The sequence below is a fragment of the Bos indicus x Bos taurus genome, chromosome 20 (genome assembly GCF_003369695.1).
Source record: "Bos indicus x Bos taurus breed Angus x Brahman F1 hybrid chromosome 20, Bos_hybrid_MaternalHap_v2.0, whole genome shotgun sequence".
Lineage (NCBI taxonomy): Eukaryota > Metazoa > Chordata > Mammalia > Artiodactyla > Bovidae > Bos > Bos indicus x Bos taurus.
Genome location: NC_040095.1, coordinates 9,095,938 through 9,113,650, shown reverse-complemented (window position 1 = coordinate 9,113,650; position 17,713 = coordinate 9,095,938). Strand labels below are relative to the sequence as shown.

General features: G+C 43.5%; 1 protein-coding gene across 2 annotated transcripts in view; it reads left to right on the top strand.

Moving 5' to 3' along the window:
• The window catches only part of PTCD2 (pentatricopeptide repeat domain 2), a 31,829-nt gene extending 17,342 nt beyond the window's left edge, over nt 1–14,487 (top strand). For both annotated transcript variants that reach the window (XR_003507143.1, XM_027519888.1), the window contains exons 7-9: nt 3,018–3,092; nt 10,276–10,389; nt 13,478–14,487. Coding sequence is in view for 1 of the 2 variants with exons in the window: in XM_027519888.1 (XP_027375689.1) it covers nt 3,018–3,092; nt 10,276–10,389; nt 13,478–13,702 (414 nt within the window). In the remaining variant the exon portion in view is untranslated. The remainder of the gene's footprint in view (nt 1–3,017; nt 3,093–10,275; nt 10,390–13,477) is intronic.
• The last annotated feature ends 3,226 nt before the right edge of the window (nt 14,488–17,713 follow it).

Here is a 17,713-nt window from a genome sequence, read left to right as displayed (position 1 = left end):
TCTTCTTTTTTTTTTTTGGTTTTTTTGTTGTACCTAAACTACAGTTTTGTCAGATATAAAATTGTGAAGTGATATTTCCTTTCCTGGAGGTTTTCTTTGGCATTGTTCTCTCTTCTAGAGTGGAATGTTGCCATGGAGAAATCTGAGGCCTGCCTGATTTTTTTTTTCCACTTCTGAGTGACCTGATCTTGTTCATTTTTCTCATTTTTGACCTTTATATCCATGGAAACATGTTTTCATTGGGATTTATTCATCTGTTCTTTTCTTTTTCTTTTTGTTGCTGTAATCCTTTCTTTCTTTTCCCCCCTCATATTGTCTATAGATAGATCACATGCTGGTTCCTTTTTGGTTATTCATCATTGAAGAACAAACGTTTCTCTTAGATCAGACATCTGTAGAAGACTCATGTCAGAAGAAACCTGAGCCATGCTGCCATGGTCTTGGGTAGCAGGCATTTTCTTTATGTATGGAGTTTTCTATACTGGCTTTGTTTCTATATTGGCTTTGTTTCTGCCTGGCCAATGGGAATAGGCATGGAGGTGACTCTGAATGGAAAGTCTCTTCCCTACTGCTGCTGGAAGTGACATGCCGTTTCCTGCTAATATGGGTGATCTGTGTAAATTCTTTTTCTTTTTTTTTTTTCTTTATTTTTTAAAATTAATCTATTTTTTATTGAAGGATAATTGCTTTACAGAATTTTGCTGTTTTCTGTGAAACCTCAACATGAATCAGCCGTAGATATACATAAATCCCCTCCCTTTTGAAGCTTCCTCCCATCTCCCGCCCCATCCCACCCCTCTAGGTTAATACAGAGCCCCCGTTTGAGTTTCCTGAGCCATACAGCAAATTCCCGTTGGTTATCTATTTTATATATGGTAATGTAAGTTTCCATGTTACTCTTTCCCTGCATCTCACTCTCTCCTCCCCTCTCCCCATGTCTATAAGTCTATCTCTATGTCTGTTTCTCCATTGTTGCCCTGTAAGTAAATTCTTCAGTACCATTTTTCTAGATTCCATATATATGTGTTAGACTATGATATTTATCTTTCTGACTTACTCTGTATAATAGGTTCTAGGTTCATTCACCTCATTAGAACTGACTCAAATGGGTTCCTTTTTATGGCTGAGTAATATTCCATTGTGTATCTATACAACTTCTTTATCCGTTCATCTGTTGATGGACATCTAGGTTGCTTCCATGTTCTAGCTATTGCAAATAGTGCTGCAGTGAACAATGGGATACATGTGTCTCTTTCAATTTTGGTTTCCTCAGGGTATATCCCCAGGAGTGGGATTGCTGGGTCATATGGTGGTTTTATTGCTAGTTTTTTAAGGAATCTCCATACCATCTTCCATGGAGAAGGCAATGGCAACCCACTCCAGTACTCTTGTCTGGAAAATCCCACGGACTGAGGAGCCTGGTGGGCTGCAGTCCATGGGGTTGCTAAGAGTTGGACATGACTGAGCGACTTCGCTTTGACTTTTCACTTTCATACATTGGAGAAGGAAATGGCAACCCACTCCAGTGTTCTTGCCTGGAGAAGCCCAGGGACGGGGGAGCCTGGTGGGCTGCCGTCTATGGGGTTGCACAGAGTCGGACACGACTGAAGCGACTTAGCAGTAGCAGTAGCATACCATCTTCCATAGTGGCTATATCAATTTAGATTCCCACCAACAGTGCAAGAGTGTTCCCTTTTCTCCACACGCTCTCCAGCATTTCTTATTTGTAGACTTTTTGATGAGGGCCATTGTGACCCATGTGAGGTGATATCTCATTGTAATTTTGATTTGCATTTCTCTAATAATTAGCGATGTTGAGCATCTTTTCATGTGTTTGTTAGCCATCTGTATGTCTTCTTTGGAGAAACATCTGTTTAAATCTTTTTCCCACTTTTTGATTGGGTTGTTTGTTTTTCTGGTATTGAGTTGTATGAGCTGCTTGTATATTTTGGAAATTAATCCTTTGTCAGTTGTTTCATTTGCTATTATTTTCTCCCATTCAGAGGGCTGTCTTTTCACCTTGCTTATAGTTTCCTTTGCTGTGCAAAAGCTTTCATGTTTAATCAGGTCCCACTTGTTTACTTTTGTTTTTATTTCCATTACTCTAGGAGGCGGGTCATAGAGGATCTTGCTGTGATTTATGTCATCGAGTGTCCTGCCTATGTTTTCCTCTAAGAGTTTTATAGTTTCTGGTCTTACATTTAGGTCTTTAATCCATTTTGAGTTTATCTTTGTGTATGGTGTCAGGAAGTGTTCTAATTTCATTCTTTTACACATAGCTGTCTAGTTTTCCCAGCACCATTTACTGAAGAGGCTGACTTTGCCCCATTGTATATGCTTGTCTCCTTTGTCAAAAATAAGGTACCTACAGGTGCATGGGTTTATTTCTGAGTTTTCTATCTTATTCCATTGATCTGTGTAAATTCTTAATTAGCCTCACATCTGCCATCAAAAGGATCCAGAGATGTCGTTACTAGTCCTAAACTCTCCTACCACCATTGTAAAGAGAAAGTGAGTACTTCCGGCTCTGCCCCCACTTTTGAGGACAACTCTGCACTTCTTCTGGGCAATGCAGCCATGTCCTCCTCTTACTGCTCCGTCCAGAGCTCACCCAAGCTCCAGCTCCAATGTTTTTGGCAATGCAAACTTCTTCTTTGGTTTGAGGTTTCTGCTATGTTCTAATTAGGCTAAAAATGGATTTGCATTTCTATTTCTCAAAGTTGCTTTTTTTTTTTTTTGAGAGCTCATTCCAATGAGAGAGGGGACATGCCAACTTTATGCCTCCATCCTAAAAAGTGGAAGTCAAGCAGGTTGTTAAAACATTAAGAAATATGCCACAGTAGGAAACATTTTACAGAATGTTCATTTTTGATTACTAGAAAACATTCTTTTCTCTGTGGACTTCAGAACCCTGGGGCACCATGGATAGGACTATCTTGACATCTTTAAATCATCTTTATTACAGCAGAGTAATGTTTATATGACTTGAGGGTCTGACTTGTTTTTCTTCCTTCTAGAACCAGGTGGCAAAAGCTATATCCATTTTTTCTCAAATCATGAACCCAGAAAGCATAATCTGCACTAATTTAAATGTAAGTAACTTCTTTATGGTTAAAGTAAGGCTTGAAATGTAATAAAAGGGTTTTTTTTTTTGGGCCGGGGGGGGGCGGTCTGTGTACAACAAATGACTTTTGATCTCCCAAGGTCTTTATTCATTCTGTTCATTTGTCAATCACCGTGTGAAAGTTATAGTAGAGCCCTGTGAAAGGAGTCAGCACGAGCTTCCGGGGGTTTAGAAATAGGTGGGAAACACAGACATGCTCATCAGAAGAGCTGGCTAAATGCTTCAGGTGTAACACAGGACTACAGAAGGCTGTCGATTTAGAGAGACGGGGGATGGGCTCTGCGGTCTCTTCACTGAGACTCTAAGAAAGCCTGCGTGCGACTACCTCCTATCCATGGTACCCGGCTCATGGAGCCAGCATATCCACAGTGCATAAAGTGGTGTCTAACATGGTAAACAATAAATGCTCGCTGTTCTCATTCTTACTTTGCCAGCCTGCCGTGGCCTGTCTACCCAGTGAGTCATCCTCACCTTCTTGGGGCAATGAAAAGACTAAGAGACTCTCCTGCCGTTAAAGACACACACAGCACCCACTCAGCGAGGCCCTGCTGAGGCCCTGCTCATATGCTGACTACGTTTGTGTTGTGGGGAGTTGAAAAGAGAGCCCCTAGAACTTACAGTCTCCTGAAACATCAAGGGACCAAGATGAGGAAAACATTGTCAGAAGAGCAGAAATGTGTGAACACCAAGATGCCATGAGCTGGGATAGCAGGTCCTAGCCAGAGTGGTGTTCCAGGCTGGGGAGGGAAGGGCCAGCCAGCAGGAGCTAAAGCCTGGGGAGGAGAGAGGTGCTGAGTAGATTGGGAAGGAGGACAGGGCTGTGGGCTGGAGGGGTGGAGGGAAGGGCATTCTCTGTTGGGAGATTAATTTTGTTGAGGGTTCTAGTTTGCAAGTTAGTTAGTTCTCCTAGCTCTGATTCCTTAGTCAAAGGTACTTAACCTCTATGAATCCCATTTTTCCTTTTGTCTGAAATAACACTAGTAATAATACCTTCTTTCATTATGAGAATTGAATAAGTAATGCATATAAAGTAATTAGCACAGCACAGTTAGTGCATGGCATGTAGTCAGTGTTCAGTAATGTTTGCTAATACCAGTAGTATTTGTTTAAAATGACATATGTTAAATAAAAAGGAGTATTTATTTGCAATGAATCCTAGGACCTATGAATAGGAATTGGGCAGAACTCCAAGCTTCCATGCTTTTAGTTCTGCTCATAATTACCCTCAAATGTCACCCCCAGACCCGTGCCCAGATGACTTTCAAGAAAAGGACTAGATAAGCCTTTATGGTAAATTTTGGGTAACAAGTTCCAGCAAGAAGTCTGAGATAAGAAGACCGTATATCTGACCTCATATTTACTTTTCAGAATGCTTACACAGGAGGGAAAGATGAACCTAGGGAACCAGAAAGATGGAGACAGTGATAGCAGAGAACCTGCCTGGAAAAAAGAGAGAGGTGGGTTTAGAAGGGAAGAGACTAAATATTAGAAAAATACCCTAACAGAGATCTTGTGGTTGGCAAAGGGCATGAGCCCCGAGCAGGGATGAGTGTCAGTGCTCAGTTAAGAGCTCATCTGTAAAACCTGGTAATGGATCTGATATAAACTGATGAACGTCATAAGAAAGGGAGAAAGAGGTCCCAGAAATGAGTTTACAAGGCATCAGTGGTGAAGCAGAAGAAGCGTCAGGAAAAGGCAAGGAAGGAATAGCAGCAGGGTGTTGAAGCCTAAGGGTGCTGACAGCCCGACGTGCCGTCACCTCCTGCAGGCAGGCCCTGGCCCAAGACAGGGCACCGGAGCAGAAACTGTGGGCCAGCCTGTGAAGCTCTCGGCTGAAGCAGATCTGGGAGTCCAAGATGGCAAGGTCCAGAGTCCAGAATCCCAGGTCATTTGAGCCAATAAGTGCAACAGACTAGGAAGCCAGATCTTTCAGCAGACATATATGTGATTTTTTTTTTCCTTCTCTGCTTACTACCAGATGTGAATGGCTCTCAGTCTCTGAGTAAATATCTGCTTCTGAGAGAGAGTGCCTGCGCTGCAGATGCACTCATCTCATGACTGGAGAGCCACAGAACTGCTAGGACTCCAGGTGGTTCACAGCTTCAGGTGGGAAAGAAACCCAGGACAGTGTGAGAGAGAAGGTTTATGTGGATTGTTAGTAGCCTTTCCTAGAGTTGAAGTTAGTGTGGGGAGATCATTAAGGGTTGGTGAGAAATGGGAGTGAGCTTGGCAGAATTTTCGTTTATTTTAGCTAAGGTACCATGCTAGGTACTTACATCTATTGGTTTACTTTATAGAACGTTGTTAGAACAGTATTCCTCCATATTATACATGTGGAAAATGAAGATTCAAAGGGTAAGGACGTTACCTAGGTTCTTCTTGCAGCTAATTAAACAAATCTGTTTGACTACAAAGCCTAGGGTTTCCCCACCACTCCAGACCTACAGAGATTAGCACTGTGTGCCTTTTATCTAGGATTGGAGCTAACTGCTCCTCCTGCATAAGGAAGGGAACACGACTGGATTTTAAAAAATGAAATCTGCTGTTGGTACATATATTCCATGTCCTTGAATTTACATTCCTCATCTGTTCAATCGTTGGCTCACTCTCACAGTTGCTAGGAGACTCTAGTAATGATTTTTTTCCCCCAAATGAGAAAGGCGTGGTAGAAATAAAACACAAGTCTGCCAAGAGCTAAAGTGTCCATCTCAGTCGGAAGAGAAATCCAGAGCATGGTAGGGAGTGCGATCGTGAGCCAGGGCAGCCCAGCAGCTCCTCCTGGGGGAGCTAGCGGGCAGGGGAGACAGCCAATAAATGCGCCAAGAAACCTTGAATTGATCTTGAAAATGAATCATCCCCTCCATGAACTGGGTCATGGTATTATCCACTGTCCAGACACTTAGAGAGTTTTCTTGTTTAAAAATTGTCACTCAGGCAATTCTTCCAAATGTCCTTTGTAAATTTCTCCTATTTCAATATAAGCCTGCTTCCTCTTCTTGGGGATGGTGAAAAGAGATGGTTGCCATTCTCATGTTTAGGAATCTTTCAGATTTTGGGTCTCTGGTATTAGAGCACGGAGAAGGCAATGGCACCCCACTCCAGTGTTCTTGCCTGGAGAGTCCCAGGGACGGGGGAGCCTGGTAGGCTGCCGTCTATTGGGTCGGACAGAGTCGGACACGACTGAAGTGACTTAGCAGCAGCAGCAGCGGCAGCTATTAGAACAGGTCTTTAAAAAATAATTTATTTGGCCCTAGCTTCTCCAAGGCTGAGTCATCTACTTAGAATCCATAAGGGCGATTTGTTAATTATTCAGAAATGGAAACCTGACAAGTAGGCTGAACAGAGAGTCTGTTCAGTGAGTATCAGCAGAAATAAATGATGATGGTTTTTTTTTTTCCTGATCTTTAAAAATTCATGCCTTAGACTAAAATCTTTTCTTGCTGCCAGTTGGAATTTGAACTTACTTAATTCTTCCTCCTCAACCTAATTTTCTTTTCATTGAAATTGCTCCTGCTGCTGATGCAGCCCAGAGGACCTGGTTTCCCATTTCCCAGCTCGTGCTCGTTTCACACAGAACTGACGGAGCACGTGATCTCACCGAGGCACATGCGTGCTAACCCTGACCTTCCATCTGAATTTAAACTCAACGATCCCAAAAGAACCATAGCCCCCTCTGGAGCGTTGCTGCTCAATGTCAGAGGACTGCTTTTCCCTTCCATATATGTCTGAAAATAGCAGAGGCCAACAAAGGGGAGTTTTCCACCAATTTTATTTGAATTCTAATCATTTCTGTAGAAATCTACATCCATTTTGGAACTGAATTACTCTGCAGGGGAATTTCCAAGGGGTCAGTTTCACTGCTTTTATCATTTATCTAACCCAAGTGAATGTTTTAATGTTTGTTTCTCTGCTCACGAAGGCCACCCTAAAGTCCTAGCTCAGGTGGGAAGTCTCCTAGGCTGCCCAAGTAGGAAAGGAGGCAGGACCTATTATAATTTCTTATAAAACCCTTTGTGGCATCATCTCACTTAATATGCTTAAGAATCACATTTGATTGGAAGCAAGGCAGACTCTAAAGGTAACAAAAGTCTATACAAATAAGAGGCTTTCCTTTTCTTCCAAGTAGAAAACCAGAGGTGGTCGCTGTCGGTCTGGTATGACATTCCATAATGTCATCAGGGACCTGGCCTCTTTGTGTATTTCCACACCACCATCCTAAGCACATGACTTCCATCCATTGCATCTATCCCAGCAAGAAGTAGGAGAATGCAGGAGGACAGGGAAGTTGGTCCCTTATTGTAAAGCAGTTATCCTCCAAAAAGAAAAAAGAATGCTTTCCCAAATGTCTCACCCAACAACTTGTACTAACATGTTACTAGCAGGAGCTTAATCCCATGGTCACATCTAGTCGCACACAAACCTGAGAGATACAGTTTTGAGTTCTATACATGACGGCATCAGTTACCAAAAAAAAGGAAAATGGATACTGGTTAGAAAATTAGCAATCTCTACCACACTGTGCTGTTCTACTTCAAATATAGCAAACTTGAAAAAAGAAATGCAAATTTCTGCATGTTCAGGACTTCTGTTCCCTTTTTTGGTCAAAGGTGTCCAGTGTTAACATTGTTAAATGTTAAATGTTAAACTTGTTAACATTTCTTGAGGTCTCAGAAAATCAGAGGGGCGGGAACTGTTCTAGGAGTAGTTTTACTTAACCAAAATTCCCCCTGCTCCTTGCTAATTCAATTTTCCTAGCCCTTTGTTTGAAATCTATAAGATGAAAGCAAAGCACTGTACCCTGATTTAGCTTTTCTAATTGTACCCTGAGACTTCAGTTTGAGACAAGCTTCTAGCTCTAAATTTTCTCTCTGCCTTTCATCAGTAACTGCCTCATCTATGTTGCCCTTCATCAATACAGTTCAAGGTACTGAACCTCACTCTTGAAATCCCTGTTGAATCAGAGGTAGCTGCTGGAGGCAAGAGAGAAACTGGGAAAGAACAGCTGAAATCTTCCAGATGCATATCATTGATAAGTATCTAGCATGAGCTCCAGGAGGTTTACCCTTGCAAATTGCTCGGGGACCTACACTCCCTTTCTCATTTCTCATTGAGGGTTTGCTCGGTGCCAGGCACTGCAGATGTAGTATCAACAAGATAGACTTGTCTTTGCCTTTCACATGACAGACCACTGCTAACCAAATTGGGATTGGTTTTTATTAACAAAACTGTTTAAGAACTATTAAGACTTGGAGATTTTACTCCACTTCCAAGCTAGTAAGTCAACCTGCCACAGTTTCCCAGATGCTGGTAGAGAACACGAGACACCAAGAGATGAAGGATGGTTTACTACTCACAGCAAGAGCAGCGGCCAGAGGATGAGCATTTTTGCTGCAGTTTCTTGAGCCCAGTTCCCACAGAGCAACATGAAGAGGTCCATACGTCTCTTGCACACACAGGGGTTTATGTTTTAAGAGAGGAACCATGAACTTGGAAAACTCAAATCTTTTAAAATGGGCAGTAAGTGTACCTGCCCTCAGCTTTGCATTAAATACTGTCTGTCTTCCCACGCTGCTGGTTGTACAAAGATCCTTGAAAATACAGTCTGGACTAAAGGCAGTGCTTCCACCTGACTCTGAGAAACCCCTGGAGTGTTCTCTCCTGACGAAGAATTCTGCCTGTGTTCTGAACACTGAACTTAGATCAGGTCCTTTGGAGCTGGCTACTTGAGGTCATTTCATTCTGTTCCGTAGAACCAAAAATAACGCCTCATCCTGACTGTATGCTCTGCAAGCATACAATATTATAAAATGGACTAGTAAGAAAATAAAATGGACTAGTAAGAAAATTTAGCTAGTTTTGTATAAAAACGGAACATCTCTTCCAGAAAATCTCTTTCCTAAAGATAGAGAGCCTTAAAAATGTTTATACCTTTTGATTTTATAATGTCACTTATGGGAATCAAGTCTAAGAAAGTAACAATTTTTTAAAAATATCTGAACATTTATTGATAAAGATGGTATTGCTCTATTTGATGCATTATTTATATAATGGATTGCTATGCATTCATCATTAAAAAATGAGGTTTTCTTTTTTTCTAAAACTTTCTGATGCTATGAGAAAGTATTCATTTCATAATAATTGATCAAAAAGCAGAATTGGAGAAATTAATAGATTTGGAGGATAACAGATGAGATTATAAACAATGGTTAACATTAGTTGGTGAATTCTGAATTATTCTCATTTTCTTTCAACTTTACTGTATTCTTCAAATTACACCAATGAACATTGGTAATGGGGTACAGCGGAAATGTGTTCTTTTTTTCCAGTATGTTAATTGTATATGATGGAAAGTAGTTAGTGGTATCATTTTGAAAGCCAAGCACAGTACCCAGTTCGATAACTATAATATAAATAGGAGGGCCTCATTAAGACTTTAATCAGCTTCCACTTTATGCTTGAACAATCGCTATGCTTGCAATTTCCTAACCAAAAAAATTAAAAAGGTAAAGGTATCTTTTGCCCCAGAGCCAGTCTTATGAGATTATCTGATTGTCATATTCTCTGACTCCAGAGGAAACAGGAGGAAGAAACTAATAGTAATGTTTACTGAGGACCTCCTGTGTGTTGATGTTTAATGTTCACAATAACACAAAATGTGAGCTGTAAAGGGATTCTCCTCATTTTACAAAAAAAGGTATTGAAAGATCGAACACCTGGCAGGAGTCACTGAGCTGTAACTGCAGAGCCAGGTGTGGGTCCAACCCAAGTGTGTCAGACCCCAGGGTCCCTGTTCTCACCATTTCTGCCTTGTGACAAGTTCCAAAGCTGTGGTGTTCTCATTAGCTATTGGAAAACATGTTTTTTGGCTGGTGGGCATTCATTCAAAGCACTTTTGAACCTGTGCACACAAATGATGTGGAAATAGCATGAAAAGCATAGGGTTTCATGCTGCTGCTGCTGCTTCTAAGTCACTTCAGTCATGTCCGACTCTGTGCGACCCCATAGACGGCAGCCCACCAGGCTCCCCCGTCCCTGGGATTCTCCAGGCAAGAACACTGGAGTGGGCTGCCATTTCCTTCTCTCACAGGGTGCATTTCTCAGTGCTGATTACAGACTCAGTTTTGTTTCTCTTGTTTCTTCTTTTTATTCAGATTATGATCCATATCCAGTCAAATATGTTGAAAACTCTAATAGACATATTAAAGGATGCCACAGAGGGAAATCTATCAAGATTTGTGAAAAGACATGTATTCTCAGAAGAAGTGGTAAGTGTGCGGTTTCTGCAGGACTCAGGTGAAGGAGCAGGAGCACTCTCAGAGGCTCACTTGGTGCCTTAACCCTGCAGGCCGCCTCCTTACAGAGCCTGGGAAATCCGGCCACCTCTCTGTCGTTCCTGCTGTAAGACTTCCACATGTGCATGTAAAGACTTCCCCTCTAACACGACATGTCCTCTGAAATTCTAGGAAAACTCGTTTCTTCTGCATTGTTCGTTTCCCCACACTGTGTTCATGGGTGTCAGCTCTTTTTTTGGTTTTCTTTTTCCTTTCTCCTCAAGCATCCAGTTCCTTCTCCCTATTCCTTACTCTCAGCTGATGACCTTGCTTCCTGTCGCACAGAGGTAACAGAAGCAATCAGAGGAGACCTGCTGCCACAATGACACCTCCTTGCCCCTCTCTCACGCCCCTCTCAGGCTTCCCTCCTGAAGCTGTGGTGACTGCAGGCCCCGCTCCAGAGCCTGGGAGCCCAGCCCCTCTGACCCTGCCCAGGGCATGAGCCCAGAAGTGGTATCACCTTCTTCTGAGCATCATCTCTGTCGCTCACCTTCACTGCGAATCATCCCACAGGCAAACAGTAGGCTCTAGTATCTCTCATCCTCAAAAAAAAAACCCCAAAATTCCCCTACTTAAACAAGTGAAAAGATATGGCAAGTGTTTAGATAGGAAGAAACAAGCTCACAAAGTCAGCCCTTCCCAAGTTAACGTGATAATGTAACATTCCAATAAAAATACTATTAGGTTTTTTCTGTAGTTAAGGTTTAGTATAAAGAGCAAACTGGCAAAAGAGCTGGGGACTGTGAAAGAAGAGGCGCTAGACCTGCCAGGTACGAAACCAGAGTAAAGCTTCTCTCAGCTCCTGAGCAAACCAACTGAGGGAACATACAACTTTTTGCAAGATTATACAATAAAATTAAAGAAAAAGAAGCAGTTTCTAAACACTGAGAGCAAAATGAAACAAATGTCATACTTTTGTTTTAAAGTATGGCTTAAGTACAGAAAGAGGAATTATCATAAGTCATTTGAATCTAGTAGTTTATACATTGCTACTCTTGCCTGGAAAATCCCACAGACGGAGGAGCCTGGTAGGCTGCAGTCCATGGGGTCGCAGAGTCGGACTCGACTGAGCGACTTCACTTTCGCTTTTCACTTTCATTGGAGAAGGAAATGGCAACTGACTCCAGTGTTCTTGCCTGGAGAATCCCAGGGACGGGGGAGCCTGGTGGGCTGCCGTCTATGGGGTCGCACAGAGTCGGACACGACTGAAGTGACTTAGCACCAACAGCAGCAGCAGTCATACAACCTAAAAGGGGGAAAGAGACGGTAAAGAAATCATAAATTATTGGCAGGGATCACTTTGTTGGTAATGATACTGGTGATGTCATTTTGACTAATCCAGGGGCCTGTTGGTTGGTCCTCCCCTCGTTTTTCTCCCTCTTCCCCGGCCTTGTGCAGCTGGGTCCTGGCTGGGTCCCAGCTGGCACCCAAGATGGCAGGTTGGCAGCAGAGCACAGTGGCAGCGGCCTCCCCTCTGCCACACGGCGGCCGTCCCAGCCCTGTCCCCGCCCTCACCCCCAGCTGCAGGCTGGCAGAGGGAGCCTGTGGAGAAGCTAACTGGTCATGATTAAGTGTAAAGATCTATCTGAGATCTTCACTCTTCGTGGGTTGTGACTTACCTAAGACTTTTTGGAATATGTTTAGAAAAGCAGGGAAACTAGAGAGGTAAGCTGGTCTTAACATACACAATCGTGTGCATGTGTGTGCAGCACTGACACGACTTCAGCATTCTCACTAGCACTCACGTTAATCAGTCCTTCCCTTAGACCTGGCCCATCAATATGCTGCCCAGATTACAATCCCATGGACCATAGAGTCCATGGGGTTACAGAGAGTCGGACACAACTGAGCAACTTTCACTCCACTTTACTTCAAAGTATCTAGACAAACTTCACACTGGAAAATACTGATGGTTTTTCTCTGATTTTACCCCTCTAAGCCTGATTTACTTAGAAAGCTCACCCTCTGGTTCAGTGTGTCCCCTGGTTGCTATGAGGCCACGTGGGGATCTGCTTGAGAAGTGAATTGATCCCTAAAACTCCAGCAGCTTTTGAGCTAGTTCTAAATATCAAGAATGTTGTTATATCATTAAAAAGAACTAAAGTACATAAAATGGTGATTTTGTTCAGAAGGTAGTTTCACATTCTAATTCTGAGTTCACCCATTTCTACAGACTTAAATCCCATTCATATACTTACGATGCTAATATTCACACCCCGGTCTAGACCTTGCCCCCATGCCTCAGACCCTGGATGTCTCACAGACACCTCAGTCTTGCCTGAAACACAGCTTTAGGTCTTCCCTCCCTAAATCTCACCCTCCCATCTTCCCCATATCAGACAGTGACCACCCCCATCACCAGGTTACTAAAGCCCAAACTGGAAAGCTATCTCTGATGCCTCCCTCTCCCCTTCAACAATAAATCCTTTCAGTTTAATCTCCAAAATAGATTTCTAATATTTACATCTACTTCTCCATCTTTTCTATACATTTATCGGTCTAAACCATCACCTGCCTGATGCCAGCCACCCCTGGATTAGTCTCCACATCCTTGTACCTCTAGTTCTCCATATAGCCTTTTAAAATCTACATCAGATATGTCCTCGTTTGGACCCTCTGATGGCTTTTAGAATAATTCCAAAAAACTTACCATGAGCTAGAAAGCCCTACATCATCTGGCCCTGCCTCCCACTCTGACCGTTAAACTGGACACATTTGACTCCACGCTCTTGACCTCCTTTCCCTGGTATGTTTCACTGTGTAGTATGTGCCACTTGAACCCCCACCTCCACCTTTTATAAAATATCAGGGATGGTTTTCGAGTACTAATCCAAATGTTGTCTGAAGCTTGTGGGATCCTTTATTGTCATTCATGCCTCTGCCCCAGGATCCTCATTTTTACCACTTAAGTGCACACTCTACTTTTTTTTGGCATGTATATCTCTGCTGCTTGGAGGATAAAAAGAACAAGGAAGAAGTCTTGCAGGGATGTAACTATACGCTCTTCTTGCCTTTTTTTCAGCTGGTCAAAGTGAGGGAAAAAGTGAAGGACGTGCCCGCTCTCCTGGCCGAGTTTGATGAGCTTAACAAGAAACTGCACAGAAGTGGCCAGGTCACCGCATACACTTTGGATGCCCTGCTCTGCCACACCCCCAGCGACAGGCAGTCCTACACGGTGCTGCTGAACAAGAGGACAGTCAGCCGTCGGACCTTCCAGCCGCTCAGCCAGTCCCTGTGGGCTGAGTGACCCTGGGTTCAAACTTCCTGTGGGTCTGAGTTGGAGGGGGTCTGCCTTCAGTGACTCACTGGCTTCCTAGGAAATCAGGCATTGTATTCCAGTGGACACTATACGAGTCAACACTTGGTCTCCTCCTTGAATTTCCAAGTTCACTGGGTGCTGGCATGCTGCCTTGAGACATTCATATTTTGTGCCGCCATGAAGATCTAGACACAGGAAGTGGAAAGCTCGGCTCCTGAAGGAAGGAGGCTTCTCTGTGAAAAGGGCTGAGGATCCTTGAAGGAACATGGCAACGGGCTCTAGTCCAGCTCCCAGAACCAGCGTGGAACCCAGTAAGCACTAGCAGGAAGGAATTTCACTGTAAGTGGCCATCTGACTAATTTTCAGGGGAGTAATTACTTGCAGATTATAGCCTTACTGAATTAAGGAGGTCTGAAACCCTACGCTACCATCCTGGAAAACAGTCCAGGATTTTCTCACTGCTTCTGTCATTGTTACCTGGGACCCTGGACAAGACACCAGAGCCCTCATTTTTCCAGCTGTAAAATAATAGTGCCTATGTGACTCTACATACTGTTTTCAAATTTTCACTTCAAGGTTCAGTAGGGTCAAGTTTTTTTCAAAAATGAATTAAGAAATTGAAAGTGTCCTGAGAAAACATTTTGTTTTCGCAGCAGGACAAACAAAACCAGAATTTAACTCTCAGAACTGATGATAAGCCAAAATTTAGAGGATTATCACTTTGGTCATTGGCAATCTACATGCTTTTCCAAATAAAAGTCAATATAACCTCATATCGCTCTCTGTATTCTTCAGTTTTCTATGTAGGTCATAATACTTGGTCCTATAGTTTGTCTCATTTGTTATTGATTTTCTCTTTTCTCTCCTTGGATGCTTTATTTTTATTTTTTAAATAGATATGTCATGACAGCAGGTCAGAGCTTCCTTGTAGAGACCTGTCTCTTGAAGGTTTGCAGCCCACCCCCTGAGGGGTCTGAGGGCCCCACGGTGCTGCGACCTCCCAGCCATCTTCCTGGAGCACTGCAGACTCCCTATTCAGTGCTGCCTCTAAAACCAGGGCTGACTCTCACTTGATGTTATTCTGAGGCGAGAACTGTTCACAGAACCAGAAGTTCTAGAGTAGGAGGAATCTTCTAAGTTTCCCCTTCAGGTTGAGGAAATGACTCGTCCAAATTGGCATAAGTAGTCTCAGGTAGGGAGAAGGCAATGGCACCCCACTCCAGTAATCTTGCCTGGAAAATCCCATGGACGGAGGAGCCTGGTGGGCTGCAATCCATGGGGTCGCAAAGAGTCGGGCACGACTGAGCAACTTCACTCTCACTTTTCACTTTCATGCATTGGAGAAGAAAATGGCAACCCACTCCAGTGTTCTTGCCTGGAGAATCCCAGGGACAGAGGAGCCTAGTAGGCTGCTGTCTATGGGGTCTCACAGAATCGGACACGACTGAAGCGACTTAGCAGAAGCAGCAGCAGTCTCAGGTAGAGCCGAGATTAAAATCCAGATTCCTAGTCTCCTGCCCACCACCCTGTGCCACACTGTGTCTCCTCAGAGGAGAAAGAAGGGGCGCAACAGAGACAGGGCATTGGGGGCTCCCTGACTCACCATGTGGCCAGGGTTTCCCTTCACTCTCTGTGTGTTAAACAGGGATAATAGTAGCGCCACCCCGTAGACTTGCTGTGAGGATGGAATGAGGTAATAAACGCAAAGCAAACAATTTTGCCTGCACAAAGTAAGTGCTGTATAACTGTTAACTGTTATTACTACATTCAGAGTTTTGCACCTAGCTGAAGAATTATATAAACACACGAGTTCCTCCTCCTGTTTAGAAATATCAAAAGAATTTCTTTAGCCTATGCTCTATGAAGCATAAGCGTCATTTAAAGAAAATTCTCTGCCTTCATAGAATCTTAATTACATCTTACATGAGTCTGGTATTTTGTAAAAGAGAAAAGCATTTGAATTTCTCCGTCTTCAAAGTCTTGGGAAATAATAGGGCATGCTTCCTGTCCCTCAACTTATCTTTTATCTTCTCCAGCATCCATGGAGAACATTAAAATGCCCTGGGTGAATGTGGCCTTGGTTGTTAGCTAACAACTATTCATTAGCCAAAAAAAAAAAGAATTTTGTGAACAATGAATAGGAGCCATGACCTCCCCGAGCCTTGTTGCTTTGAGTCGCTGGTGGCTGTGGTTTTCTGTGGACTCTGAAACCGGGCTCTTTGACCTCTTCCCAGAAGTCTTACTGAGGGGCAACTCAATATGAGGTAACCGGTGTGTATAATGTTCTACCTCAAAATAATTGAGGACTCTGAAGACTTTTAAAAAAAAGTATGCTCAGTATACAGTGACCATTTCTTTAAAACGGTAGTTTCTTTGAAAAACCGTGTTTCTCTGTGATCAATAGTTTACCTAAAGCATCCACGTACTCTCCAGTATTCAGCGCCAACTGCGAAGCTCAATCTGCCTAAAGCATGTACTTATTCTATTAATGAGAATATTTGATGGACAGAAATCTTCTCCCCCAACTCTGTTACGTGCCTTTGTAGATTATTTTCACTCAGGACAGGTGAGGAAGAGGCCTCATTTAATTGGGCTCTGAGAGGAGAATGCACGGGGACCTGAATGAGGCCTAGAAGGCATGCAGGAATCCTGTGTGTCACCTGTAGGCCCGCCTGGGCAAAGGCACGGCCGGATTAATGATGGAAATATATCTCTTATTTCCCCCCATGTGCTTTTCCCTGCCCCAAGTCAGGCAAGAGGCTCACTCAGAACAGCCCAGCATCACCACATTACTCAATCCCCCAAACCTCCCTCACTCCCAGGCAGCAAGATCATCCCATCAAATTACAAGTGACATCACAAAGAAGGAAGGTGGAGCCCCCCACCACTTGACTGCTCTGTAGCCCCATTCAACCTGAATCCATGAATGCGGGTCGCACACCTGTCCCCACGCAGGGGAGCCTCCTGGTGCGTCCTGCTCCACCCCAGGGGGCGTATTATGTAGCCCTTTGTGTTCAAGAGGATTAAGGTGACCTTCAGTTTCACGACTGGAAATTACTGGGTTGATAGCGGGTAGTTTAAGGAGTCTGTTCTGGTTGTAGCAGGTGGCAGGATGGCCTATCCTTGGGAAGGCCAAAGACAATTCCACACAAACGCTGCTCACTGAGAAGCCAGGAGAGCACCAGGCAACTCCACGGGAGGCTTTGGGGCTGTAGGGTTTGTACGCCCCCCATGGAAAACTGTAGAGAGCAGAGGAAATGTCGTTTCCAATTTACATTCATACAGTGGCTTCTTTGACCCTTTGCTGCTCCAGTGACAAGAAATTCACAACTACAACAAAAGGGTTTTGTATGCTAAAGTTCAGAAAAGAAGAACAACTAACATATGACTTGCCGTTTGTTAGATCCTGCGCAAAGCACTTTGCATACAGCGTCTCACTTAACCGTCATGTAAACTCCACTTGGGACTGTTAGCCCATTTCACAGATGAGGAGCCGGAAGCTCAGAGATGGAACAGCAGAGAGTGGGCGAGCAGATAGCCTGGCGCTCGGGCTCAAGTTTTAACTCCGTCTGTGTTCTCTCGAGCACAAGGTGACTGTGCGTTCCCGTGTGCGTGCGTGAGTTTGCACATGCGCATGTGGGCCGTCTTCAGACGTGGTTTATATTGATACAGCAGAACCCTGTAGGGCCTCTGAGCGAAAAAGGTTGAAATATACATGCTTACACATATATACATAGATATGCATGTTATATATGTATTTTTACACACACATACATTAATGTGTCTGTGTATGTCCGTGTTTTTTTTTCCCCCCAGTGATCCCTGGCCCGCTTCGAGCTTTGCTCTATCGCTAGTACACAGCTGAAGAACTTAGAGTAGCCAGCAGAGGGCGCCCAGAGTCACTATTTTAAAAGGTTTTTAGCAGCCTCTTCCATTTCAGGAATTCAGAGAGAATAGAATCCACATTGCAGGTCAGACAGGAAAGGTAACTGCAGATCG